This window comes from Anopheles coustani, chromosome 2 (genome assembly GCF_943734705.1).
Source record: "Anopheles coustani chromosome 2, idAnoCousDA_361_x.2, whole genome shotgun sequence".
In the NCBI taxonomy this organism is placed as follows: domain Eukaryota; kingdom Metazoa; phylum Arthropoda; class Insecta; order Diptera; family Culicidae; genus Anopheles; species Anopheles coustani.
The window spans coordinates 8145832-8171216 of record NC_071289.1 but is presented as its reverse complement, the minus strand read 5'-3'; the positions used below and the strand labels follow the sequence as shown (position 1 = coordinate 8171216).

General features: G+C 45.1%; 4 protein-coding genes across 4 annotated transcripts; 3 read left to right on the top strand and 1 right to left on the bottom strand.

The window, feature by feature from the left end:
* Positions 1-3563: 3563 nt before the first annotated feature.
* LOC131265686 (recombining binding protein suppressor of hairless) lies at positions 3564-16254 on the bottom strand. The gene is made up of 5 exons (XM_058267985.1): positions 16177-16254; positions 14536-15787; positions 10304-10852; positions 9676-10218; positions 3564-6000 (listed from the first exon to the last, which is right to left on the bottom strand). The coding sequence occupies exons 2-5, from the start codon at positions 14800-14802 to the stop codon at positions 5686-5688; spliced, it is 1674 nt and encodes a 557-aa protein (XP_058123968.1). The 5' UTR covers positions 14803-15787; positions 16177-16254; the 3' UTR covers positions 3564-5685.
* Positions 7829-8816, top strand: LOC131265699 (keratin, type II cytoskeletal 1). The gene is made up of 2 exons (XM_058267999.1): positions 7829-8199; positions 8270-8816. The coding sequence occupies exons 1-2, from the start codon at positions 7829-7831 to the stop codon at positions 8814-8816; spliced, it is 918 nt and encodes a 305-aa protein (XP_058123982.1).
* A 5082-nt stretch (positions 16255-21336) lies between the features above and the next one.
* LOC131261884 (uncharacterized) lies at positions 21337-22556 on the top strand. The gene is made up of 3 exons (XM_058263734.1): positions 21337-21425; positions 21929-22372; positions 22505-22556. The coding sequence occupies exons 2-3, from the start codon at positions 21957-21959 to the stop codon at positions 22554-22556; spliced, it is 468 nt and encodes a 155-aa protein (XP_058119717.1). The 5' UTR covers positions 21337-21425; positions 21929-21956.
* Positions 22557-23519: 963 nt separating this feature from the next.
* On the top strand, positions 23520-25331 carry LOC131265690 (28S rRNA (cytosine-C(5))-methyltransferase-like). Its single transcript, XM_058267988.1, has 3 exons — positions 23520-24004; positions 24095-24351; positions 24407-25331. The coding sequence occupies exons 1-3, from the start codon at positions 23599-23601 to the stop codon at positions 25187-25189; spliced, it is 1446 nt and encodes a 481-aa protein (XP_058123971.1). The 5' UTR covers positions 23520-23598; the 3' UTR covers positions 25190-25331.
* Positions 25332-25385: the final 54 nt, after the last annotated feature.

The window sequence follows — 25385 nt, the reverse complement described above, 5'->3', positions numbered from 1 at the left end:
CACGATCAGACTTGTCGCACGTTGTTTTGAACCGCTTGAAACAACCAGACCTAATCAAAGATTTCATGAACGTTGTCAAATCCTCACGAAATACTCCAATTAGCTCTGGCCGTCCACGGTGTACTCCTGGATGCCGCTACCTAAACACACGAGTCATCACTAGAATCACTTTCCTTCATTTCACTATTCACTTGGGGGATCTTTTCGTTGTAAGAAATTGATCCCTTTCTCACCCGGGAGAAAAATTAGCTGGATTGGCTTCCTTGAAGCGCCGGGGCATCGCGATGCTTGCACTTCTGCCACATGATCTTGCCTCGGCACGAGCCGACCGAACACTGGCAGACTGGTGCGCCGTCCGATCGGAAGTAACCTCTTTCTTCCGAAACTGAAACCCATCCCGAAGAAGAAAAGAAAACGCACCGCACGCGAAGAGTGGACCGAAGCCCGGGACGGAACACACGGTGGAAAATCGTGGAAAGAAAAATCAGAATACAATACCCGGTAGGTTGTTTCCCGGTTCTCGTGCTTGCCCTTTCACTCAATCTCACTCCTTCATTTAACCTGACTTAACCAACTCCTCTTCTGCAGCAACAGGTATCCAAACGGTTATGAAATGAAGAAGATTTTCACCTGCAGTCGGAGTGTCAGGGTAAAGAACTGGAGGTGAAGGAGGAGGAGCCATCAGCTCAGTATTATCAGCAACTTATTAACGCTGCCATCGGAAGGTTGACTGGAAGAAGAAAATAAGAAAAAGAAGGGAAAAAGAGTGAATCAGAATGCAATAAGTCAAGCGCATCGGAACGAGATCATCGAGAGGTTAGGTTTCCCACGGTCAAGTGGAATAATTTAAACCTTTACACATTCCACCCCGAAAGGGGGGGGGGGGGGGGGGGAATGCGTTGCGCATCATCTTGTTTGACTGCGAACCTACCCTCTTCCCTTCGCTCCGAAATCTCGCCAGCGAAATGGGAATCCATCCAAAGGCAGCCACTTCGGTTGGGAGCTGTGTATTCATTATCACTCAAGACGCCATCGTTGTCGTCATCATCGCCCCAAGCCAGTCTCTTCCCGGAGTTGGGGAGAAGGGGAGGGGGATCTCTTTTGTTTCCACGGATGGATTACCACACGGTGGGAATTCGGCAGCTTTGGTTCCCGCGCAAATCACGGCACCGGAACGGGGTGGGTTTGTGACTCTTGGACGGAAGCCAGCAATGCGGACACGAGTTTCTTCACCTGCAGACGGCGGCGTCACCTTGAAACCTTCTCCGGCGGGTTCCGGATGTCGTCCGCAGTGGGAATGGATGAGTTTTACTTCCGATTGTATTTTAATTCCTGCGCTTCTTCCTTTGCCTGCGCGAGGACATTCCTCCATCTCCCTCCCAACCGTTCTGTACATCATTGTGAAGATCATTTCCCTCCAAAAGGGGGTGGTTGACCTGTTCCTCCCGGCTTGCGGCAAGCTAGTTTTCCCCGTTTTTCCATCCATCTGGTGTGTGTTGAATGCTGGGAAAGAAAAGATGGAACAGTTTTCTTATCTTACCGGCGGAGGTCGTTTACCGCTTTCTCTCACTCCACTAATGGTAGGGTGTCGTTGGCTGCACGACATTGTTGTCTGGATCATCAAGTTGATGTTGTTGTTGTTGTTGTTGTTGCAGTTGACCCTCAGGCGGATAATGGGAAGGAATTGGTCCATTGTGTGCACCGCTTCAACCTTCCACACCACACGAGTTCCATGTCGTAGAGATAATTTATAAACATTTCTTTCCTCGACGATGATCAGTAGGCTTTGGGTGTGCTTTGTCCCTTGCACGATGTTTTTCCCAGTAGGCGCGTTTTTCGTTTCAATTTCCACGCGGCTTAGATTTTTGTTCCCCCTTTCCCCCGGACGGATCGATGGACTTTGTGCGAGCTTTTCGGTAGTAATAATCATAATAAAGGTGTATATTTACATACATAATTCATTAGATCTTCTTATAATTAACGCTTCTTTGCTTCGATTGTTCATTTTACCTCTTTTCAGTTACTTTTGCCCTTGTTTGCCCTTGCTTGTTCTTCTCCATACTGTTCACGTTATCTCTTCTTTTGTGCATCTGTCGTTTTTTGTTTGATTCTCTGCCTTTTTCTTATCTTGGAATTCACAATTGGGTTGTCAAACGGTTATTTGCGATTTAACATTTTTTCCCTTCAAAGCGCATTCCATATGATTGTTTTTTCATCCTTTTAAAAATGCACCTTAATTCTTATGAACCTTCCAACGGGTTCAAATTAGGTTGCATCTAACACGTTTCTTCGATCTGCTCTAACTCCGGCCGTTCTCTGTTCAGTGGATTGTTCAAAGAGACGAGCGATTTTTCTATCCCATAGGATTGGCGTGGCGTGATTTAACATTCCCTGTTGCCCGTAGTTAAAGAAGTTATTAAACTAATGTGCGCCTACCGCCAAACAACCCGAAAAGTGGTGGGATTGGGTGGGTTAGTGAGTGGGTGGTGTAGCTTTCTTTTCTCTTTTACAGCCTTTAATAATCTCACGTTCATTTCTCGTTGGACACTGGCGTAATACAGTTGCCTGAACAGAGGTCAGTGTACTTGTAGTGCCAGAGTTTTTGATTAATTTATTTCCAAAACGGGGAGAGAAAAATATAAGAATCCACCAAAGTCAACGTCAGGTGACAAAAAGAAAGGTTGTTGTAAAAGAAAAGCATACCTTTAAAATGTCACCTTTTTATACGTATAATAAATATTCTCCATTTCTTCGTTTTAGTTTTCTAACATTTTTCGTGTGTTTAACTTTGCTAACCTCTTTACGTCGTTGCTTAGTTTATCTGTCCTTTAGTGTGTGTATTTGTATATATAAATCTCTAAAAATATTACCTTTCTTCCTTCGAGTGCGTTGTTCCTATCGTTCTCCACCCGGTTTCACATACCTACATTGAGACATTTAATACAATAACGTTTAATGTCACTACCATCCGATACCTAAGTGGTGAATCAAATTATTAATAGTGGTCTTTAAAAACAACGCTACCACAACCCTCTTTCTTCTCTCTTTGCATTGTTTTCCCGGTTTTAAAATAGAGAGGATTTTGCGTTGATCTATTTACACACTTAAATGCAATCTTTATAATTTACAATCTCAGCATTTACCACCCATTGGGGTTTACTACCCGGGGTTTAAAAATACATCGTTTCAAACTAAAATCAACGAATCGGTGGAGGCGCCTGGTGACGCGTGGCCTGTCCATTTGTGTATGTTTCCCGATGCATTCTGTGAGGATGATGGAGAATAATACAAATCCAAAAACGGAAATAAGCTTCACGAGTGTATTGTTTTATTTAGCGTACCTGTTTAAGAGTAAAGGAAAAATAACTTAAGCTAAATACAAAAAAAGGAAGAGTGCACGATAATTGAGCGATGTTTTGATTTCTTCCAAAAGGTTAGAAAGAATTGAATAAAGTATTGCATGAACTGTGCACGTTGAAAAGAGAGATCTAGTATGAAGCTTTTTCAAAATATATATGTTTAAACATTCTTTATAAATAGTGGCAAGTGTAAACATGCGACTCATCTAAAGGAAAAGAATAAATGTTCATTATAAAAAAAAGGATCCACTGTACCGGAACGTTCTATCGAGAGAAGAAAATTAAATGCTAATCAGTGCCCTTAATACTGCACAGTTGCACCTAAATTACTTATACAGCAGAATGCACTCCGATGGGGAATTACTTTTTGCTAACTGAGTACAAATGATTGAATGTGTATACGCTTTATATGTATATTTACAAAACTATATCCTATTCCTAGCTCTTTTTGGGATGGAATGGTAAAAAACGAATCTGCTTTCTACAGTAAATCGATGCTAGACATATAAATGTATAAAGCTTACAACCCGTCCTGTACTGTGGCTTTTGGAATCGTTCAAAAAATCATGTTTTCTCCCCATGCAAGCAAATCAACTGATCCCCATCATACACTTCTTCTTCTGCGTCTCCAACGATCCACGTTGTTGCTATCTGTATCTTCCCGTCCTCTAGTTGAGACTCATTTGAATTGAATACATCCCTTACGATGCGCAAAAACATATTTATTGCATCTGGAACCTCCTCGTCAAACTGGGAGATGGTAATGCAATTGTATGCACACACACTACCCGTTGCGCGTCGTAATTATACATCCCTTCCCGTCAGCGTGTTGTAATAAATGTGGGAAACAAGCAAATTAGCCACCGACACCGCAGACACTTGGCAGGTGGCAGCCGTGATTGGAAAACGGAGATCTACATCTGACTATAGGCAGTAGAAACGAGTTCACTAAGCAAAAACACAATTCGAGCGCAGATTGTGGGGCAGGTCGGTTAAAGTTTCCCTCATTAAAAAATGGTTCCACAGGCAGCCACAATTGATAGTGGCGAATATCAAGCGCACCGTGTGATGACGACGATGAGGATGATGATGATGATGGGGCTCCGATCACACGGGTTTTCCACATCGCTATTGTGTCAGCGTGCTGTGTGGTGTGGAAAGAAAATCACATTAGCACGAAGATTCGTTTCGCGTGCAAACAACTGCTCTGAAACGAGAATGAAGAAAAGACGACAATTTTTCCCAGACTCCGATTCGACCGATTTGATTTTCTTATCTACGTCCATGATGTATAAATCACGCTGCACACGATTAAGCAATTGAGTAGATCTTGCGCACCGTTTAGTCTGGTAGTAGGTTGTTCTTTGGCAAGATGTTTCCGTCCCATCCGTATTATGGTAAAAGATCGATTCTTAGATTCTTCGTCTTCTGTACATCGAAGTAAAAATGAGAAGAAATCGGACGAGATTAAACCGGGAGAAAACCATCCAAATGCTAACGTAATGGAGATTTGTTGTTTCGGTTGAACAATATCACGTTCAGCCAGATGCAGTACGCGCACATTACAAAGTTTCTAAATCAAATTGTTCTTGAGACATCTTTTTAAAGCACTTTTATAACAGAATTTGTTGGTAGTAAAAGAAAGATACAGTATAAATCCTGCCACTACAAAATTATTACCTTAACCCACTAGTGGATTTGGAAAAAAATTATTACAAAATCTTCCAACGAATTGGAATCATAGCTACCTGTGACATCGTTCGAACATCGAGGCTCGGTTTGAACATCCAAAACTAGTCTCCTCTTAAGAGTTTTCTCTGCGTCTATTACACTAACGCTCCCTTTTTTCGATTTTCTTTGCTGTGATTTTGTGTTTTGTGTGTAATGTGTTTTATAACACGGAACTTCTTAACCTTAATGTAAGGTGAAGAAAATGGGATCGTTGCTGCCACCGTCTTAGCATGCTGTCAACCTGTGCAGTGAGTGTGCGGTCGTTTTGCGTTCGTTTCTGGTCAAATAAATACACCTTCACTATTCCTACATCCGCTAATTCTATCAACCGCGCGTGTTCGCACACCTTTTACGCATTGTAGTCCTTTACTTCTCCACTGAGAGACCGTCCAATCCAAGTCGTTATAACTTTTCCACCCTCCCATGCGCTACCTTCTTTGCTCTGTTTTAACTCTACGTGAGGCCTGAGGTTTGATGCTTTTTTTTCCATCGTAGTGTTCGTTCATATTCTTCTTCATTTTTACACTTCCCTTGCGGAACCATTTGGGGCGGCCGGGGAACGGTGGCGGCCTCCCCCACTTCCGGTCCACGATGGTTACGGTAGGCCGCCACCGCCACCGTGGGAACTCCAGCTTACATCCGCAATCGAGGGCAGCGAACCGGGCGTCGGGACACCGCTCTGTGCGTTGACCACCCCACTGCTGCTGTTGTTGCTGCTGCTGTTGCTGTTGGTGCTGACGTTCAGCGCACCGCCGCCACTACCTGTGGACCCCCGGCGGAGGACATCTTCGGCCGCCGGACAGGCAGGCCTCGGGCCCGGCTCGGGCGTGTAGGTGAAGGTAAGACCGGTCGCGTAGATGATGCCGTCGTTACGCACCAGCGAGATAGGCACTTGCGTGGGCTGGCGAACCTGCCGACGAGAAGAGCGGCGAAAAGGGGATGGTGATGAATAAAAAGGATTTTTGACATACGGATGAATAAAATTGGTTCAAACAACTTCAATGACAAATTATGTAAAATATCACTAAACAACACAGGCTTTGAATTAATAAAATAGTGTTTAAGAACCCGAAACATTTCATTGATATTTTCATTTGATTATTTATAGGTTCCGTGTCCATAATACCCTTATTAGACGAGGGCTTTTTCTGTCATCTTTGCCCAGTATTTTTCTGCCAAAATTGGCTTTTGACATGAAAATACTGACCGCTCGTGTAATAACGCAAAGTTCCACAAAATGTGTTTTGCAGTTAATTGATCATTTTCATGTTTGAATTTAGCGTATTGTTCAACCTAGAGTAACGAACAAAATCTGTTGCAAACAACAGAGCAAAAAGTAAACAAATAGCCACTTTGACATAAAAATACTAGTCGAAAGAAAATCGGAACCGGTCGTGCCCGGTTCCGATTTTCTGACAGCAATATTGCTGTCAATGGCCATCTGACACTATCTTCCAAAATCGACGGGCAGAAATATTCCTCGTCTAATAAGAGTATAAAGGATAACAAATTTAACGACCTTTGTTGTTGACATCATTCCGGCGATGCTTTCCCATGTGCATAAGCAACAAGCAAAAGAAAAGCTGCAACGCCAACTGCGTTCTGTCAAAAACGTACACATACGACTTTTCCCTCCTCCATTTCAGAAGAAAAATATACAAGCTTGAGGAAAACGTAAAGCACAAAACAACGAAAAAGTTTCTGAGCACCAAGCTGCCAACGTGCTTCCCCACGTAGTTCAACAGTACATTACTACTACCAACCGCTAAGCCCCGGGCATTCTATAGCAACAGGTTCCCACTGTTATTTAATCGATAATATCGAAACAACGACGCGATACGATAGCGATGCGGCCCGCCCTAGGGAAGCTCGCAGCAGAAGCACCATCAGCTGAAAGTCAGTTGTGCGACCTCTCTGGTGGTCTTCCGGTGCAGCCAAAAATTGCGAATTTTGTCCAGAAAGCGATTCTCACTCCACATCACTACCTTATCATACTGCGGAGTGACCGCACAGAACGTGAGAAAGTCAACCGAAGAAGCCAATGGTATCATCCGAAGACTTTCATCCGCGTAGCCTGAAAGTTTCCAGAGTATTCTGAATTCATTAGAAAACATTCGAAGTCGTCTTTTTCTGACTGAAAAAACAGTGTAAAGTGAACAGTGGCGGTGTTCTTTAAAGTACAATCAAATTAGTTTTTCCCTCGACGCTTGAATTGCGGTATACGAGAAGTGCATAATCTGCTATGAATATTAAATCCCCCACTAACTTCCCAGCCCTTAAACTAGCAAGTAACCAAGAAGGCGACGACGACGACGACAGGTGGTAGCTTTAGTTTGCGAATTTTGCCACTTCCTCCCACAACTCTCTTTTGAGAAAAAAGGGCAACTACTACTATTTGCGCTTCTGGTTAACACACAGACTCCTGTCAAGTGGAAAGCTCCGGGTTAAGACGTGTTAAAACGGCGGAATTTCTACACCCGTGGGAAAAATCAACCTTCCCTCTCTGTTTTCCCCTTGGCTCATTCCCATGTGCCCAAGGAATGATGACGACGATGACGATGGTTGATGTTGAAAACAATAGAATATAATTAGCGACTGCAGGTCGTCTCCCCCCGGCGGGCTGTTTTCCGAAACCCCCGTAGAAAGTTTCCCCGAGCGGGAAAAGAAGCCGAACCGCGTTCGTTCAAGTTGGGTGCACACACCGGGAACCTCCTACCCAGCAAACAAAACGAAACAAAATGGACGATATTTTCGGGAAAAAGAAGGAGGTCGTCCCGATACTGGACCTCTCGAAGTCGACGGCGACGACGCGGGAGGAGTTTAAGCGCATGTTCGAGAAGGTGCCGGACTACAAGATGCGCCCGATCAAGGTCCGGTCGGACGAGATCCGGTTCAAGGAGAAGGAGTACGGCTTCAAGATGCAAAAGAAGGAGCTAAAGATGCTGATGAAGAACGGTGGCGAGCGGGATAAGCTGTACGCGTACATGGACCCGATACCGGGCGAGATGCGCAATCTCGTCATTATGGAACTGTGCAGCGTACCGATCGACTGGAAGATGCTGACCAGCCAGCGGCCGAAGACGAAGGTTGAGGAGGATTACTTCAGCAAGTGAGTTTCCGAACGTTTGAAGGTGTTTGAAGACAAACATCCTATAGGGTTTTTTTTCTGTTCCCCGCAGGTTGGTCGAACTTGGCAAGTTGCAGATCAAAACAATCCAGCGGGACAAACGCGAGAACCTATTGGCCACCTCCCTGCGCAAGGTAAAGAACCGTTCCGGCATCATCGAGTCGCGCGTGTTCACCTGCAACGAGTGCATGGAAGAGTTCTGCAACGGGAAAACGTGTGCCGACTTCAACTACGACCTTTACACGCGCATCGTACCGAAGGTTCCACTCCTAAAAACCAACTCCCAGCAGCAGCTGTCCCTAAACGGGGCAACGGGTGGTGGTGCGGGTCGAATGCTGGGTGACCTCAACCAGAAGAGCATTGACAGTGGCAGCGGGGGTGGCGGTGGTGGTGGAAAGAAGGGTCGCAAAGGTGGGCGCAAGAAGGCATCCAAATCGAAGGCGAAATCGGTGGAGGCTGCGGATGACGAGGGCAATCAGAGTACTGGCGGTGGAAATGGACCGTCAACCGGTGGTGGTGGTGGTGGTGGTGGCAAGAAGAAGGGCAAACGCTCGTCACGCAGTAAAACACCGCCGAAAGCCAAATCGATGGAAAAGTAATCAGAGACAGTCTCCCCGAACAGTCGATGGGGCGGTTGAGTCGGCCGAGTCTTTTTCTTGTGAAACTTTCGAATGCAACGAAACACGAAGAAAAACAAAGTTGGCGACGGGTGGGCGGTACAGTTTTACGCTTCGCACAATCAGTTGTTAGGAAAATTGAAATCAAGTAGCGAATAAATAAAATGTAAACGGAATGGGTTTCGCCTTCGCCGAAGGATGAGCAGAGTTAACAACAAAAACTCAACGTTCCCTTCCTTCCGATTTCACTGAAGCGGACATGCGAATAATAAAAATAATAATGACTGCAAAAGAAAAAAAAACAAAATTTTGATTTACTAAAACATTACTAAAGCATCCAAGAGACGCTCTTCGCAGCAGAGAAGCTGCGGATAGATTGTTAGTTGTAATGTCGGTATGCTCTTTAATTCAGCTTGGGACCGTCGCTGTCGTTTTCCCTTATCTCAATAATGTTTTTTTCTTGAAAGAAACAATTCTACTGTCAGCCACTTAGGTACGTCGCAATAAAACATCGCCAGAGGCAATGTGGTGTCGTTTGCTACAGGAAACGATGTGTTACATGTTGTATCTGTGATCGTCACTCGCTTGAGACTGTCATCGATCGATCAGCTAGCTTGCGATAGAACTCTATTAATTATGTATGTTCCCTCCATTGTACGCGGAGTGCTGGGAGAAGAAAATTCTGGCAAACTAACGACGTAATGATTTATCTTGCTGAAAGTGGCATGATGAATTTCGAAACCTCCCTTCTTGAAATAGAATCCAGACGAACATGTGCACGTGATATGGTGATTGTATAAGCAAAAGGAAAACCTTTCCTCGAATGGGGTTCCCTACTCACCCATGACCATTCGCCGCGAAACTGCGAAATGTCCGGCACGACGCAGAGCAACGACTCGGCGCAACGGTACATCGTTTCCGCCTCGACATCGCCGAACCAGGCCTGCAGCGATGGCGTAAAATTGTCCCCGGTAATCTCGAGCATTGCCACGTCGGCGCCACCATTCAGGTGGAGCGAGTTGACGATCGGCACGGGCGTTACGGGGGTCCGCACCGGGCCCATTCCCTCGTAGAACTGGTACTCCGCCTTGTCGGTGGAAATGATCGTCCAGCAGGCTCCGTCGTTGATCATCTCCTTGTTCGGTTCCTTCGGGCACGGTGACGCTTGGAACTGGATGATCTTTTCCTGCGACAGGCACAAGTACATCCGCTCCGTGTCCTTCATGTGGAAAGCGCACTTGTGCAGTTGTGACACTGGGTCGTCTGCCTCTAGCAGCGCCATCTGTTTGTCCACCTTGCGTATCACCAATCGGGGGAGGGCCATGCCGGTCACCGAGCAGACGAGCTTCACCGTGGCCCCGTAGTGGACGTATCCGTCACGGACCTTCGGGAAGAAGAAAGATCAAACAAACAGACAGAGTCGTTGGTTAGTTGTTGAGACGGTAATGACGGTCGCAAGGGAATCCTACCTGAAACTCCTCCGATTCGCTCTCATTATCGTCCAGCAAGTGGATCGTAAAGGCACCCCACTGCGTGGAGCTCGCGTGGAAGTGGCCATCCTCCACGTGCAGGTACCGCGTCGAGACGGTTTGCGAGCGCAACCGATTGAACAGCGCCACCTTGGTGCCGCTGGCGATGCACAGGTCGGCGTTCTTCAGCGACTGCTTCTTCTTCGACGGCTTCGATATCACCTTGATGCGCTTCGACTGGAACACGCCAATGTCGTGCCCGCTACCATAGAACATCTTCACCGACAGCATGAAGTGCTTGCGCTTGTCCGAGTCGGAGATGAACAGCGTTTTGGCCGCGCAGTACTGCTTCTGGTTGTTTAGATCGAGCGGCTGCATCTCCTGCTCCGGGCTGCCGATCCCGATGAAGGCACAGAGTTGGGTGGACTGTTCGCTTTCGCCCCGCCGGAGCATCTGTTCCCGCCGCAACCGCCAGCCCTCACCGAACAGGTAGATGCAGGGCGGTGGACAGAAGAACCGTTTCTCATTGCCGTACGACTTTTGAGCCACCTGGAAAAGGGAAGGAAACGTACAAATCGATTAGAAGAACATGGTTCAACGAAAAATTGAAAAATAAATCAAATTATTCCCAACTAAAGTTAAGTTTACTAATAGAATCTTAACTCAAAAGATCTCATGCAACAATACTTAAGAGAACCGGGAATTGTCACCTAAAGTGAATACACATTAATGCATCCACGATTTTCAGGGAAGGACAACCTACGAATCTGTTCAGTGCTGCTTTCAAATTAACTTCTCATGAACTCTACAGAACTCTTATGACTGTTGAACATATATTTAGTTCTGCTCATGGCTGTATTGTTTTGTGTAAACAAATTTCGGTAAGATATTTCACTTCCAAATATAGTATTTACGGGTGTTTAACCTACTTTAGTTCCAACAAATCGTTATGGATTGTTTTAAAATTTTCCAGCTCTAAATGAGATTGTGCACAATTATTTACTTCTTCGTCAGTGCTGAAGAAAATTTAAATGCGATATTATTCTAGAAACGATAATCATCTAAAAGGTACGAATTGGGAAGCTTCAAGTGTCAAGAATGTAGTACAGGATAGAGAAAAATAATAGGAACAGAAATCGTGGATGGAAAAGATAAGTAATAGACGCAACAATAAGGTCAACATTCAAAGACAACACTAAAAAGCAAACGAAAGATAGCATATATTAGTAAATGTTAGAAAATGATGCTTAAAAATATAAAGCATCACGAATACCAGCATAAGAGCCTTTGTATTAACTGAGGTTGGCCACCGCTGCGTGCTGTAACGCATGTTTAATGCTCCCCGCGAGACCCCCATCGCTTAATTCAATCAGCTCAATCTAATGTCATTTCCTTCGATAACATGTTTGCCGACGGTCCACTCTTTATCTTTCCCACTTCCCCACTCATCAGCTTCCCTCAGTTGCCCTTTGTCATTCGCCGAGCGCTGATCGTAACATTCTTCCGGCTTCTTTTCACACGTTCTCACGCTTCTGCAAACGCACGCATCTTTACGGGTCTAATTTGTTTGGTATGAGACAGAACCTCTTCCACGTCTCCGTTTCCTGCAAAGATCCGGGCTGTGGCATTTATAGAAATAAGCGAAACACACAGAATGGGAGTTAGTTCTTCAGTGCAATTAGTCAGTAACAAACCAGTGATTATCATTTACCTATTTAGCCAAAAACTTCAGTAAATTTTTACTTTACCAAAAAATATACAAGAAAAATGCCGGGATTTCCCATTAAAATTTATTGGCAATAATTATAAACCAAATCAGCAAAAATGTACTAATAAAACCAAATTCAATTTCCTTGTTTCCCGCAGTATTTTCATGGATTTCCCTACCCCGTGAGAAAAGTTAGTCATCAATGTGCGACAATTTCGAAAAATTCGGCAGTTCAGCCGACCGACTTTACATCACAGCACTTTACCACCGGAATTTACCGGATCGATCGTTTGTGGTTGCTTTTACGCTTTTCCCCTTTTGCGTTCATCATTATCGCCCGGGCAAACGATTTCAATTCGATCCGTTTTTATTTCCCTCCAAATCTCACCCTTTCTCCCCGCGCGTGTGTTTTGCACCTTCTCCTCGTTCACACGTACAAGATCGGTACGGTTCGGATCCGACGTGGTTAGTTAAGATTTTTCCCACCCTAGTGATCGAAGTGGCGGTGGCCATTAAAAAAAAAAACCCCTCCCAGCCGCGATTCCCCACGATGATCGTGGACCGTCGTCTCAGCGGATCAGAGTAATTGGTTGAATCATTTTCACTTTTTCCCGGTGCTTTCGTTGGGGAGGAAAAATTTCATCATCGCGTCAGCTGGAGGAAGTGGTCCGCCGGACGATGTGAACATGCCAATGCCAGGCCGGGGAGTCCCAGTACCGAGCCCTCCGGTTTCTCCGCTTTTCTCACAGTGAGTGAGCGTGAAGCATCCCATAAAAGTGCTCTCCGCATTGACGGAGGCCCCCTTCGGTGTGAGGCTGCAAAAGATCGTCAAGATCATCACGACCGTCATCATTGGCAGGAACCACGAGACGGGCCATCATCGGTAATCGGTCGTCGTCGTCGTCGACGTCGTTTCATTGCTCCGTTTTTCCTCCTCTCCGAGTTCCGAAGGGGGTTTTGTTTTATTCCTCTCAACGTAAACGTCCGACCGACTCATCTTGAACTTGGGGAAGAATTTTAAGAATAATAATAAAAAACAAAATCCATGCCCCTGCTGGGGGGATGATGATTGAATTTGGCTTAACCACGTACCGATGCTTCAAGCTTACCTACATGTTTATCCACCCAGCGTCCGGCCCATTTCCCACCGCGTGTGTCCCGTGAAGCCGTGCCTGGACACTTGATTTGATTGGGCTCGGCCTTTTTTTCCCACGCTCTTCGCACACATATTTTCCTTTACCATTGGCTTCGGCCAAAAAGAAGCTCACAAACATATCGTCGTTTTGACACGCTGTGCATCAACAACCAACCAACCACCAGCTCAGCTCTTGGTGGGCCTTTTAAGTCACTCGGATGTGATTGTTCCCCCCTTGTTCCTCTTCCGGGGCGGACGGAAGTGATGCTGCATCGGGAAGCCGGGTTTTTTTTCTTTTCGTTTCAAAAAGCGATCATAATCTTAAAGGAAACGCGTACGCCTCAAAAACAGCGGTATCGAGATGACAAATCGATTTGTAGGAAAGTTCCAAAAGCAATTCCACGGATCGGAAATTATAACACCCGAAAGATAATGCGACGGGAAATAAGATCAATAATGCGATACCTATCGTTCGAAGAAATGTTAATTAGCCGAAGGAACAAGAAAGAAAATAGAGGAAGCAGAAGAGAAGCGAGTGGCGCTAACGGGACTGTGATGATAATAGCGTTGTCGTGACAACGGAGGGATGGTAAAATAAAGAAGATGGGAACAGCAACAGGTTTCTGCAAACGAAAATAGTACAGATCGGTTTACTGTTTCTCAACAGTGTTTCTTTTTTTGTTCTCTTGTATGTTGACGTCCTACAAGCATATCAAACAAACAAGAACATCTAAATATGGATGCATTTTCACGAATATTAAAAAATCAACATCCTGATAGTTTTTTGTGTGAATGAAATGAAAATAGTAAAACGAACAAAAACAAGCACATTGAAAGGAATAATTTCAACTGTAATTGTTTACTGTTAAATGCAAAATAACATTTTTGTTTCTCGCAAGTAATAAAGTTGGCAATATTTTACTTTGAATATTATAGAAGAAAACCTTGTGAAGAGAGGAAAAAAAATAGATCGTGGGAACATTTCCCCATTCGCTTAATCTCAAAGACCAGGAAATCCGGCCCATTCCCACTCGGTTCGTCGTAGAAAAAATCATTAAAAACGAATCATCCTCGGTCAAAGGCGGCCACCCAAAAAAGAAAAGAGGGAAGAGAACTTGGTTTAGGCTGAGACGAAAAATAATAACGAAACAGCAGCAACAAAAAAGCTCTATGATATGATTGACGTTCCATTTCTTACGAAAGGGGAGCCGAGATGATCTTCTAACGGGCGACGATCAAGAAACGATCGTCACATAGGAAATGGTCGTAGGAAGAAATTATCTTCCCCCTCGAGGGAGGAGAATGGGGCAAAAATGCTGCCGACGCGGAAGTAAATCTGGGAAGCGGCGCTTTGGCGCTTGAGGACAGTTGGGGGAAAATAATAATTACCTTCGCATGCAGTATAACAATGACCATGTTGTTGCGATCGCGGAGATACTTTTCCATCGCTTCTCGCGTTAGCCGGCGCTCTTCGATGAGACCACGGAAGAGCGGGGAGCTGGTGGGGCCCATCCCTCCGGCACCGTTGTTGGCGGCCACCGGAATGACGGCTCCTCCGGCGCCAACCCGTGGTAGCAGCGCCCCGCTACCTCCGTGGTGGGTCGGGGGGCTCGGTGGGGCCTGCCCGTACCCGGGAATGCCGTACTGATGGGGCATTCTGCTCCGTGCGTTCCGTCGTTCTACCGTAGTCGGTTCAAGCTTGCCTGGAGCTACCTTTATCACGGCCCGGGTTCGTCCTTTTTCCCGCTCCTCTTTTCTACAACTTCCACTAACGCGGTCGGAAAAAATCTCCTGTTGTTTGGAATGTCTTCACGTTCGTTTACTTCGAAGACTATCGAAGAATAGACTTTTTAAAGTCATTAAATCATATCAGATATTCGGCAGGACGATTCCCGGGGAAAAAAGGATAGTTTCATGGACCGCACACACGCACACAAACACATACACGTACCGAACAAAACAAAACTACACTCACACGGATGTTAACGAACCTTTGACATTTACTTCAGTCAATCGGTTTGTTATGCCCGGAGAAGACGGTAGAGGCTGATATAGGACTCGCGTATTTTGGACGTCGTTTTTCTTGCCTCCGAGACACAAACGGGATGGTATCATTATCACAATGCAGCTCAACAGGCATACACTTTCGCACGCGCGCCCTTTCTCCCGCACGTATCTCGCGCTTATCACTAATTTCTTCCCCGTGCCGGGAATCCTCTCGAAGCGAAGTGCCCACGTAAATGGGGACTTTGGTATCGGCCGGTTCTGGAACACCTGCATATGCTGCTGGCGTACCTTTGCGTTGCCGTGGGCTTCTACGACATGATGTAGTAGAGGAGGCTGCAGGAAACATCAGCAACACTCTTTACCCAACCATCAGCACACGGGACCGTTTGTTTATCACTAGGTTCCTTTATAGGGGGTTGACTTTTTCATGTGGATTTACATGTTTCACTTTAACTTTTCTGCTTTCCATCGGAGGTGGCTTTATGCAGGAAACAACATCGCCAACTCGGAGCGGCAATATGAAGCTCGTCTCGGCCGCTACAAACGTCAGATGAAGGGTCGTTTCGCACGCGATAAACAAAAACGCAGATCTGATCTCACTTTACCGTGCGTATTTGTGGTATCTTATTTTACACTAGGGTGGATTTTGACGAACGAAATTCAAGCAATAGGATGGTGTTAGAAGTACACCGCACAAGCATTGTTTTCCCTTTGAGGGTTAAAAGTAAACAACTGCTTCGACAGCCACAAACTTCGTCCTGCACGGCGTTAGGGATGGGGACAGCAATACGTTTCTTTCAAACACACTGTCACCGGGAGTTTGTACGATGTTGTTTTAATCCTGCGACATGATCCTGCTGCCCGGTGGACGGCAAGCCGATACCTCGAACTATCCTTAAAACTTCACCAGGTTTCTAGCAAAAACTCTTGCCGTAACTTAAACACACTGAACGAGAAAGAACAGTTCCTTCGATTCGTGTTTACGCGACGCGTCTCGACGACGACAGCTGTGCCCAACCGTACCTAGGAAAATCGAATGCGTTCGACGAGTGCGAAGGGAAACACCAAGGGGAAAACAATTGCAGCTCGTTTGCGTATCTGCCACACACTTGGGAAACTCTACGACCAGACCGGATCGACCGACAACCTGCCCGTTCACGTCGCGTTCATAATCACGTATGAAAAGCGCGTCGATTGTCAGCGGTCCGCGGACTTACAACAGGCGTTTCGATTCGTTTTGTGCGTGCAGGGCTCGGCAAACTCTGGTGCGACAACTGATTTTATTTGGCTACCAAGAGAATTTATGCTGATCTAAAATGTTCAAATACATGCTTTAATTCTATTGCATTTTGAATTTAAATTAACAAATATTTTAGTATGGTATTGTAAAAACTAGATTTTACTATGCACCCCTTTTACGAATGGCGTGCCGACCCCTGCCGTAGGGGAGAGAAAACGAACGCTTCGCTTGGTTTGACAGTACGTTTCGCGTCTGGCATGCAGTGATGTGTTTATAAGGCATAGTTGAGGTTTCACACAAAGAGATACGATACCCTGCTAGTTCCCAATGTATGGAGGATTAATTTTATGTATTTACTTTACTTTACACGATTCACTTATTCCAATTTTTTGAACAAGCTACCACAAACTATTACTCTGCATTGTTGGGTAGCGCAAGTCATTCCACTGCAATATCAAAGAAGGATGGCCAGTTAGTGGGCAATAAAAACAATTAACAAATTTCCCTATTCCTTTACACATCAACGAGGACGAGTGCGAAGATGTCGAGCCTTTTCCACCACCCCCCTAGTAAGTATGGTCAGTGATGAATCGTCGATGGAAAAGGGCGAAGGAATAGAAGGAATTAGGAATCGCAAGAGTAATACACTCTGCGTAAGGTCTGAGAGGGAGATGGGTGAGGAAGAGCCCGCGGTCACGGTAAAAGTGCGCAGAAAAAGGCGTGGGAAAATATCAATCTCCTGCACATGTGTGCACGAGGCCACCATCATGTTTCCTCATGTTGCCAGTTCGCCCAGTTTTTACGACGACGAGATGGACTTGTTCTTGTTCGCGTTTGCCTTCCACCCCTTGGCAGGACCCCACTTGGCGTTTTGTGCGTTTATGCTCCAATTTGGATGGACCGGGTGGATCGCGGATGGAGGCGAAGAGGCACCGTGATCTTTCTCCTTCTCACACTGGCGCCCGTGCTTCCTTGTATCTAAAATGTGGGATTTTCGAAAAAGGGGCGAATTCTGTCGTCACAACTCTTCGTACCAATTTAACCATCAAATACGTTCTCCGAACCGAAGAACCATCAAAAGGCGGAGGAGAAAAAATTCCTGCCAAACCACATCGATCGTATGGTATTACTGCAGGGGTCTGGGCGTAAATTTGCACCAAGCGTACATTCCTGCATGTAGCATGCATTTGATGTAATGAGCTATCGTCTGAAGTGGAAAATTGGATCCATTCCGCTCTTACCGCTGGCTCATCTGGTGGCACTTGTCGTTCTGATCCTGAACCCAACGACGTTGGTTTTGTTTATTACCCAGGCGAACGATGGGAAAAACGCTCCATGCGGGTCACTGCGGGTCGAGAGAAATTGACAAAAATATGGTCAGCTCCCATGGACAGCACGTTACGTTACGCGCGCTTTGTCGGGCAAACGTTCAACAGGATGGCGAAGGATGCTGTTGGATGCTTGTTTTTCGTTCTGGATGCCACGTGGTCCAGTTCCCACCGCTAATTGCATCCCTTCTGCGGAACGAAGGTCAAACTCGCTAGTAGTGCTGGCAAACGGCGTTCGATTGGGATAACACATGCCTTCGTCGAGGAGTTGTTTATCTTTTGCCGTTCGGCGTCCTGTGAATAGCAACGGCCCTAGGTGTACCAACACGTGATCGGCAGGCAGTTTGTTTACAAACAAAACAGGTGTTTGGCCCCGGCAAAGGGCTCCTATTTTTCCTCCCGGCTGGCTTGGCCATTTAAAAATGTCCTCCAGTGCAACACAATATAAATAACTCGCTTGACGCCGACAGCGTTTTCTTACCTTTGTTTTTCTGGAACGCGTCCTGGTTGAATTGTTTCTTTATTTCTTTCTCAACTGTCCTTTGTTTGGAGGGGGAGAAATAGCTCGCCCTACCTTTCCCGTGAAGGTTCTTTAATTTTTAAAGCACCCCCTCGCCTCCCTCTCGCTAGTTGAACTCTTTCTTTCGCCTGTAAAAAGTGACCGATTATTTATTCAAAAATACTTTCCGAGCGTCCCTTCTTTAATTTCGCCTTGGTATCGACGACGACGGCGGCGGAGGGCACAACGTAAAGTAATCGGAATTTTCTTCCGGCCAGTTCCCCGGCCTTGCTTTGCTTTTTATCCGCACCCCACCACCCTTTACATTCCATTGTGTCTGGGCCCAAAACGGAGCGCGTTTCGGGAAACGTAACACACGTTTTCCATTTCCCTGTCCACCCTCATTTACCGCTATCTTCGCTGCGCCATCACCCCACGTGAACGGCCTTCAGACCCGCGTTTCAAGAAAGTCCCTAGTTCGCTCCCTTTCTCTTTCTCGCTTTATGATCTTGGAGCATTTTCTTGCGCACGTACCTTTTCTTCGTACAGCAACATTTCATCGCATTTCGCATCGTAGCAGTCTTCCTTCGACTTGAAAGCAGTCGATACGCGCGCGCCCACTTCTTCCACGTGATTCTCGGTGCCTCTCTGTCTGGCCTGCAGCCGGCGCCGGCGGTCTCGCTTCCACCAACCGTGGACCATGCACCGGCAACCAGTTGCAGAAGTTCCCACGGTTCCCACAATGTAAATTTATACGGCACGGAATATTTTCCGTACGAAGCCAACTGTGAAACGACCGACGTGGTCCCGGGACCAGAAAGCAAACCAAGCAAGGGGATCATCATGCTATCGCTACCTCCATCCACTACACCACAAACCCTCCTCCCCAGCGTTTCAGGACGAGGAACAGGACAATGATGATGATGATGATGATGTTGATGCTGCTGCACGATGAAGAGATGTTGTAGTTAATGTTATCGACTCCTGCTGCGAGGATATTGATGTTTGGCAATGGTCGATTCCGCGTATTATCATGTGAAAATGAAGTTCCGCGCCGGAAGCATATTCGTGCGGTTTGGTAGACGCTTAAGGACTTCGAGAGTTCCGTTCGCTGATACCCGAACGTGGTATGTTACATTCAAACTATTTTTACATTTTATGTAACAGACTTTTCGATTCTTTATCAAATGAAACGTATACCCTGGATAAATTTCTTTTTTAAACTCACCGGATTTGGAGGGATTTTTAAGTTTGCCTTTAATAATACATCCCACGAGTGATAGTAGTCAAACCGTTTGGGTACACAATCAATTCTAACGCAAACCATCCGAGACTAATCGAACCCTTTTTGTTTTATGTATATTTGGCTTGGCCATGCATAATTGATTTGACCGGCCGTTAAGACGACAATATTATACAACATCCTGAGATCCGAGCCTTTCTGAAGCATCACTGGTAACTTTCAGTCTAAACATTTCGCTTTCCGAATGCAGCCTATTTGGCCAGCTGTGTGTACGCATGAGAAACATACACCGGATCTCGGGCAGATGATGGTAATGTGTTTGCCGGTGGGGTTTCCCGCGCCGGTTGGTTTAGCATACCAGCAGCATAAGCTGCGGCCCATGCATAGGAAATCAGTATTCAACGGGTGGGTGGTATTCCATGTCCTTCCGGATATGATAGAGTGCATGGTGCACGAAAGGGAAGTGTGTGGGAAGACTTCACTGCAAATTCATCATTTGCATTTAGAGCCGATTTTTCCAATTACTTTTATAGTATCGATGAAATTATTTTTGTTTTGTGTTTCTCTGCTGGAATGTTAATCCAGCAAAATTGTAAATTTACGATTCACTAACATAAAAAAGAAGAGTCGCGAAAAAATCACGCATTCCTTTTATTACTCTTTATCCGAGTATTCCCACGGGAAGTTAAAGTAGAACACGTTAAAAACTGCGTTTCTATTGTGTTTCAGCGATTCAGTTATTAAAATGTTTTAACAAGTGCATAAAAGCACACGAGGGTCCCAGGCTGGCGTATGAAATCGCACGCCCCAGTGCGTTTTTCTCATGCGTTCGCTCGGGCGAACACGAAGCCACCTTCCAGTCAGTTCGCGGGAAGCTTCATGAGAAGAATTAAATCTTAAGAAATGGCACCGTGGCCAAGCCGCCTAGCTTCAAACTTCTTGTACTGATATGAGGGGTCACTTCGCTGTTGTTGTTGTCGTGCTGTTTTCCTTTCAATCGCTTTACCTTCTTTCTTCGACTTCCCTGTGGGCACTGATTTTCTCAGGAGATAAATGTTACACCTGAGAAAGCACCTGGGCTGGGTTAAATCGGTTCCACTTCCCGAATGGCTTCTTAAGGTGCAACCTGTCCACCCTTCTCTCATCAACCGGGCCCCACACGGCTGCGGTTTCGGAAGGGTCATGCTTCTATCAACCTCTGGGACAAACATCACCGAGTTACTTCCGAGCCTGCAGTCTGAGATTAAGAAATCTGTGGTCCAGAAAAAATGGGATGGATTGAACAACGGTTTAAAGGGAGAATCTGTTGGGAAAGGAAACCCGATAAAATCGTTCGCCCCCCAAAAAACGGTTCCGGTTTTTAAACACATGCCTAGCATTAAAGACTGCCCAAGAATGTAATGCGACTGGGTGTTTTGTCGCTTTATAATTTTGCATCATTCTTAAATTACTTCATTTTTAATTTTTCATTCCAAATGAATGTATTTCTTTAAATTTTTAATTAATTTTTTTGTTGGGTATTTTTTTTTAATTTTTTTTGTTTTAGAGACTTTGACCTATTCGGTCATTCGTCTCTATTTTTGGTTGTTGAGTAGATGCCTAGAAAATGTTAACGAAATATGTTTTTACACAAAAAAAAGTCCCTTTTTTAGGTAGTTCAAATAACAGGTAGTTATTTAACCACGAATATAAAAAAAAACATAATTGCAATAAGGCACAATGTCAATTTAACATGTTATAAAGGGTTAATTTTTAAAAGCAAGCCCAATGTAACGCTTGTAACGCTATTCTGCTGTCAAAATGAACTAATTCATTCTCTTGACGTTTCGAGTTTGTTTGTTTGTTTATTTTTTGTTTGCGTTTCTTGCAGAAACGAAAACAGACACCACGTGCTGCTCTACTGTGTTATGCGAATAGTATAATCGTATTATTCTAAAATAACGATACAAATTAGAACCTTAGGTTAGTAGTGAAACTGTTTTCAGGTCGATCGTTTAGCAGTGTCCGTGAAAAACGAAAATGAAAGCTCTTCCGGTTTATCAAAAAGAAGCGACGCGAGAAGAGTCATTAGTCCTATCGATCAGCCGCCAAATTGCTTTGCGATGCTACTCAAGCGAATAAGGACATTAAATGGGAGGTTGTGAAAAAGCGAGTAATTACAGAGTGTTATTGGATCGGACTATCAATAACTTGACGGCTATCAATGCCATCATGAATAACGTCGATCTGTTGAGAAAAGAACCTCGGCTTGCGAATGGATGGCGCGGGTATAGCCAATTGAGCTGTTGTTCGAAAGGCATCTGATTTCATGCCTTCAGTCAAATGGATTCTTCCCTACAAATCCCAGATTTGCCACGCGTTCGACAATATCAAGAAGCATATTCCTCTTAAACGCTCTCCAGGTACGATCGTTTGATTGCCAATGCTAAGGGTCATCCCCTCTGTTCTTTTCCTTTCTCCTATAGCCTTTTGAAATATTTGTGGTGTAGGAGAATGGGTCGCCGAAAGAAGCGAAACGACCAACTACAGATCACTAACGATGCCGACGTCGCAGTGCAGCAGCAGTTTGAGCCGAGCGACGACCAGGTCGATCCTTATTCGATTCCATTGCACTCGCGCCAGGCGGCGTTTGCCATCCTTTGGTTGCTAGTGTACAGTTTTGCCATGTTCACGCTACCCTTTGGAGCGTTTTACGGAATGAAGTATCTGCTGTTGGAGCAGTTTCAAATCGATGGATTTAATAACACGTGCGGTTCAGTGCTGGCCGCCGTCTTGACTGTGAACGGTATCATCATGCTGTATGCGTTGCGAGGATTCAAAGAGGTTGAGGAGGAAGATCGCGACCGCCAGATGCGGCAAGCCAACGATCATAACGCTGCTGCCTCGGCCTCGGAATCATCGAAGACGAAGTAACGATACAATTCTTGAAATCTGTTCTATTAGAATTATTGATTGAAAATAAACTTTCCTCTAAGACTAACCCGTTGTAACTTTGAAAGACTATGGGACGCAAAAGGTTATATCAATTTCTTTTCCTCCAGCGCCACCACTATGCGTACGGATCAATACGGCCACTATCAATCTGGAATCTGATGCGGGAGGACCGATGAAGACTGGTGGACGAAGCATTCGCAACCTACGGAGCATTTATGGGTCGTGTACGTGCCCTCGGCGATGCGGAGTATATGGTCGTCGTCTTTCACTTCAAAGATATGCTGGTATTTCTTTGCTCTGCCAAGACGATGTACCAAACAGGACATATAAAGCCCCACCAAAAGAAATTCTTTGTAGAAAAGGTACTTACAAGAAAATCTATTATTTTAAGGTGGGAAATAGCACATACCTTGAATAGTTCATTAACATTTACCCCAATCTTTCTAATTACCAGGAAACCCTTTTGAAAAATGGTTGCTTGAACCCTCCGGAAAATGCTGTTGTACTAGACATGTACTCGAAAGATGGTTTGCAAGCGAGGCATCTGGCAAGTAATATGAAAGACACAGGTATACTGTACGCCGTCAAGAAGATGTCGAACGTTACCAGACTTTTTGTAAAAAAGTGGCCGATTGTAATGTTATCATAACTTTCTACGGGGAGATGAGCAGGTGCCGGGCGTTCAGTACATTATGCTCAACCCAGAATGCTCAGCATCAGGAATTTGAGCCCACTTGTAGGCGCCGATTGAACAAGAAAAATTGTTCATGTTCTCCGGAAGGCAGAAGAAAGCCGCATCTGAAGAGTGATGATAGTTTAAAAGCAAACCCATGGTTTAAAACGTAGACTGAAAAAAGAAACCAATCCTTTTTGTGAAAACAGGGAAGGCAGAATGAAACGAATAAAATGAGATTGAAACTTTTTTTGACAAAAGCCTGTTTAGTAATAAATTTTTAAAAAAACTACTGGTAAGTTTAAAAAAGCACTTTACAAAAAAAGCGAGCAACGCGAGTTCATTCCGAGAATGAACGGATTCATTAAATTGACGTTTGTGACATATTTTTGTTTATCCCATCAGTTCATTTACTTGCACGTGTTGGTACTTGTTTACGCGGCGCTACTAGAATTATTTCGGTGTTTTGTTAAATATCGTGTTAAATTTCCATTATCACATTGCTCAAGTTGCTGAGACTGTGCAAAGATGGTTCGCGATGGTACAGAAAATCAGAAGCAGCATAAAATTCCGGTTCCTACCAACTATCGTATGGCGGCCAAATATCTTCGCCAGGCGATCCATGAGAAAAAGAGCATCAAATCCGAATTGGTCGCTGGTAAACACTTTCGCACTGGTCGAACCATCATGCATCGCCTTACGACCAACATGCCGCAAATCAACGCAATCATGACTAACATCGAGTTGCTGAAGAAGGAGCCCAAATTGAACGAATGGTTGGCGCGGGTGTTGATAGGTGAGCTGCTGTTCGGGCGCGGCGAACTAAATGGGATGTCTTTGCCGGTGGAGTGCGTTCGTCGCTACGAATCCGAGATTTTTGAGGAGTATGAAAAGACCAAGGACGACATAAAACCTCTTACAAGAAGTCTCAAAGGTACGTTCTTTTATGTTCAAATGCTAGGGCCATATCTACTGATTTGATCATGGGATGCCAATGAGTAAATTGTTTTCTTTTATCCCCCAGAGCCACGATTTGTACGAATCAATACGATCGCTCTTAATCTGGAAGGTGCGAAGCGTATGATGGAGGAAGAAGGTTGGATCCTGGTGGATGAAGAATTTGCCGACTACAGTTCGTTTCTGGAACGTATGCGGGCACTTGGCGATTCGGAGTATATGGTTGACTTTCACTTCAAAGATATGCTGGTGTTTCCCTGGAGTGCTAAAAATTACTGGGCCCGTTCAGAACTTGTGGGGACGAAATTCTTCTTACAAAACAAGGTACGTGCGTAGATCATGCTATACGAAACACTAGATTAATAACGATCATGTTTAGGCCTGTCTGGTGCCAACATATTTACTCAATCCGGTGAAGAAATCTGTCGTGTTGGACATGTGCTCCGCTCCGGGGTTGAAAGCAACGCATCTGGCGTGTCTGATGAAAAACAAAGGGAGACTGTACGCCGTCGAAATGAACGATGAACGCTACAAGGTGTTGTGCCAGTATACAACTGACTTTGGCGTTATAAAGACCATCCATGGGGACTGTCTGGAAATTACCGACGAACAAGTGCCGGGCGTGCAGTACATCTTGATCGATCCAAGCTGCTCGGGCTCGGGAATGTTAAACCGCATCGATGCGTCAGAACCGGTTGATGAGGATAGATTGTACAAGCTGTCCGGATTGCAGTACAAGCTACTGACGCATGCGATGAACGGTTTTCCGAATGCCAAACGCATCGTTTACTCGACGTGTTCCATACACGAGCAAGAAAATGAGCGAGTCGTTGAAAGCATTCTGCGCCACAACGGTCACTTCAAGCTGCTAGATGCACGAGAGGAGCTAGGAAAGGAGTGGCTCAACCTAGGCTCCGAGAAGTATCCCGGAATCGGCGAACGGTGCCTGTACGCTCGGACGGAAATTGACCTTACGATCGGCATGTTTGTAGCCGTTTTCGAACGGTGCGCCGAAGGAGAAGTGAATGAATTTTACGTGCAAAATCAAACGTATCGCGAAAAGAATGCTCCCAAGAAAAAGCGAGATAACGACTACAATGGCGAAGAGGCAGAAGGTTCAGAAAAGCCGAAGAAAAAAAAGAGTAAGAAACAAAACTATTGAAAATAAAACAATCGTGCTAAGTTGAACAAGGGAACAAAGATTAATAGCTAAGATTGGGTGAAAATAAGTTGAAGAATACAAAACAGGAAAGAAAAGTGTTTTAGAATTAACGGAAAACTCGCTTATGTTTACTTACCTGTATGGATGCAAAGCTGGAAGTAAATTTGCTAGCTCCAACAAACAACGGAGACCACTG